Source organism: Pelodiscus sinensis, chromosome 1 (assembly GCF_049634645.1).
Source record: "Pelodiscus sinensis isolate JC-2024 chromosome 1, ASM4963464v1, whole genome shotgun sequence".
In the NCBI taxonomy this organism is placed as follows: Eukaryota; Metazoa; Chordata; order Testudines; family Trionychidae; genus Pelodiscus; species Pelodiscus sinensis.
Window position 1 is genome coordinate 333,248,787 of NC_134711.1, and position 3,353 is coordinate 333,252,139.

General features: G+C 46.1%; 1 protein-coding gene across 1 annotated transcript; it reads left to right on the top strand.

Annotated features, from left to right (window-relative positions):
• The first annotated feature begins 514 nt into the window (after nt 1-514).
• On the top strand, nt 515-1,354 carry LOC102453781 (olfactory receptor 52E4-like). Its single transcript, XM_006134508.2, has 2 exons — nt 515-698; nt 840-1,354. Exons 1-2 carry the CDS (start codon nt 515-517, stop codon nt 1,352-1,354), a joined length of 699 nt encoding a protein of 232 aa, XP_006134570.2.
• Nucleotides 1,355-3,353: the final 1,999 nt, after the last annotated feature.

The window sequence follows — 3,353 nt, forward strand, 5'->3', positions numbered from 1 at the left end:
ACTCTCCGCATCACGGGCTCTGCAGTTTGGGTTTATTGCATTGAGGAACAAGGAATGAGAAGCATGAGGCAAACCCTTGTTATCTACTGGTGCTTGTGAGGGACCTGGAATTACTGAGCTTCAGAAAATATGGTCTGGGCCTTAGTAGGTTTAGCTGATACTAATTGCTTTTTTGAATAATAAAAATGTTATTTTCAGTGGGTGAAGAGCGACCAGCCTGCTTCCTCAATAAGGACGTTCTCCCATAGTGCTTGGTGTGTCTCATATTCACATTGTGTCTCCATCCAGGTATTTGCATTCCGACCATCACCTGCGACACTGGGCACATACCGAAAGTGAGGGGAATATAAGGTACTTGAAGGAGACTCCATTCTGCTTCCGCGTTGGCAGCCAGCTCCGGGACTCCATGGCAGATTCTAACACAACCGACTTCACCAACCCCTCCATCTTCATCCTGCTGGGCATCCCTGGCCTGGAGGGGGCCCATGGCTGGATCTCCATCCCCTTCTGTGTCATGTACATTGCAGCTATCTTGGGGAGCATCACCATTCTGTACATCGTGAAGACAGAGCCGAGCCTCCATGAGCCAATGTACTATTTCCTCTGCCTTCTGCTTCTCACCGACATGTTCCTATCCACGTCCCTTGTGCCCAAAACACTGAGCATCTTCTGGTTCAATTCTACAGAGATCACTTTTGGTGCTTGTTTCACCCAGCTGTACCTTAGTCACTGCTTTTTAGTCATACAGTCGGGGATCTTCGTGGCCATGGCGTTTGATCGCTACGTGGCCATCTGTGATCCCCTGAGACATTCCACCATCCTGACAAATTCTGTTGTAGCCAAGATCTGCGTGGCCGTGGTGCTGCGTGGCTTCATGATCATACTGCCCATTCCCATCATGGGGAGTCGGTTGCCATACTGCAGTAGCAACATCATCCCCCACTCGTACTGCAAGCACTTTTCTGTGGTGTCCCTGGCCTGTGCCGACATCCGCCCCAGTAGTTACTACAGCGTCTCTATGGTATTCCTTGTGCCCAGTGTGGATGGGTTTTTCATTGCTGTGTCCTACACCCAGATCCTCAGGGCCATCTTCCGAATGCCCACAAAGGACGCTCGGCTCAAGGCTTTTGGGACCTGTGGGACTCATCTCTGCGCCTTCTCAGCCTTGTGCATACCAGATCTCTTTGTTTCCCTCATGCAGAGGATTGGTTCTGATGTGCCCCTGCCTGTGCTCAGTGTCATGATCAATGTGAAACTCCTGGTGCCCCCCCTGCTACACCCGATCATCTATGGGGTGAGGACAAAGCAAATCCGGGACAGGCTGCTGTGGATATTGACTCAGAAAAGGGCCTAATGTTCACTCCCAGCACTCAGACTCTCCGACTCACCTCCGTACTGACCTGACTGGTGACATGACGCTGAGCCCTCTTTCCTGAATCGGTTGCTGGACAATCAGACAAATTCTGAGTCCTTTCATGACGTGACATTACAGGGTCAGCGTGAGAAACTGGGGGATCAGTCTAGGTACACGTCATAGAGTTGCCTCCTTTCGTATTGCTTGAATTTGTACCTCACCCTTTGGCAAAGCATTTCCACAGGCTGACTGTGAAGAAATACGTCATGTTGTTTGAAATCCTCTGCCTATTGATTGGGTGACCCCCAGTTGTGTTACAGGAAGGAATAAATAGTCTTTCCTTGACCCATTTTTACACAATCTTCATGACTTCATAGACCATCTCTTATCTTCCCAGTCATCTATTTTCCAAGTGGAAATGACACAATCTTTTAATCTCCCCTCCTGTAGGTGATGTTCCATACCCCTAATTCTTTTCACTAACATTTCCAATTCTACAATGCATATTTTTTGAGAGTGGGCTACCAGATCTCCATGCATTGGTCCATAGTCTGACACACCAAGACAGGTGGCTCCAATAATATGGTGGTAGGAAGACATGCCAGGAGCTGAGTGAATGGTTTTCTATTTCCACAACCTTGCCCTTTTTATATCCACCAAGTCATCTCTTTTTCAGTCTGAAAGGACACAGACTTTTTACTCTCTCCTTCTATAGAGAAAATAAATCAAAATGTGTTCTGATATCATGTGGGGTAGGGATAAATTAATGAAATAAATTATTCACACAAGTTAAGGCCAACCTGTGGAAGTCTTTCCCAGAGTATGCTCTGTAAGCCAGTACTCTCAAAGGGCTACAAAAGGGAATAGCTAAGTTCATGGAAGGGTCTGTCAATAGCGATTCGCAAGGATGGGCAAGGATGGGACACGGTACTCCGTTTGCAAGAGGTTGTGAACGGGAGATGGGGGATGACTCACTGGCTGAATGTTTGTTCTGCTCATTCCTTCTGAAGCACCTTGCACTGGCCACTGTGGGATGTCAAGATACCGATCTAGAGGGACATTTAGTCGAACTCAGTAAGGCCCTTCTTATGTTCCGGTCCTGCAGGAGTAAGACTGTGTTTGTATGAATCTAGGGACCTCTTCTGCAGAGGTGATTGCTGAAAATCTTGTTCGTCAAAGTTATACTAAGGCCTAAAAATCAGACACACCATCTCGTGGGTCAATTAGTATTTCATGTCTTCACCAAATACATGCTTACGCACAATTCTTGCTATATAAAGTCAGATTTTTTAAAAATCAAGAAAGAATGAAAGCGAGAGAGAGAAAAGCGGGAATTATTGGTGAAAAAACTAACCATGATGAATCGTAGAAACATAGCTCTGGAAGGGACCTCGAGAGGTCATCAAGTCCAGTCCCCTGCCATCAGAGCAGGAACAAGGACCATCTAGATCATCCCTGACAGGTGCCTGTCCAACCTGCTCTTAAATATCTCCAGTGATGGAGATTCTACAATTCCACAGCAATTTATTCCAGTGTTTAACCACCCTTTCAGGTAGGAAGGGTTTTTTTTCTGAATGTCCAACCCAAACTTCCCTTTCTGCAGTATAAGCCCGTTACTTCTTGTCCTATCAAAAAAGGCCAAGGAGAACCATTTTCTCCCTCCTTGTTATCACACCCTTTTAGTTACTTGAATGTTGTCCTCTCTAATTCTTCTCTTTTCCAAATCAAATCAACACAATTCTTCCATGTTTTCTCGTACTTTAATCATTGTCATGCTGTTCTCTGGACATTCTCCAAGTTCACCACAGCTTCCTTGAAATGTGGTTCCCAGAACTGGACACAGTCCTTCAACTGAGCCCTAACTGGTGCAGAGTGAAGCAGAAGAATGATTTCTCCTGTCTTGCTCATAGCACTCCTGTTAATCCATCCCAGAACCACATTTGCTTTTTTTGCAGCAGGGTTGATTCATGTTTAACTTGTCAACTACTATGACCCCTCG

Bases quoted from the DNA above. Each gene is read 5' to 3' on its own strand.
- LOC102453781 (XM_006134508.2), top strand. From the start codon at position 515: ATGTACATTGCAGCTATCTTGGGGAGCATCACCATTCTGTACATCGTG. The intron at 699-839 runs GTGCTTGTTTCA...ATTCTGTTGTAG, and splicing joins TTCTACAGAGATCACTTTTG to CCAAGATCTGCGTGGCCGTG.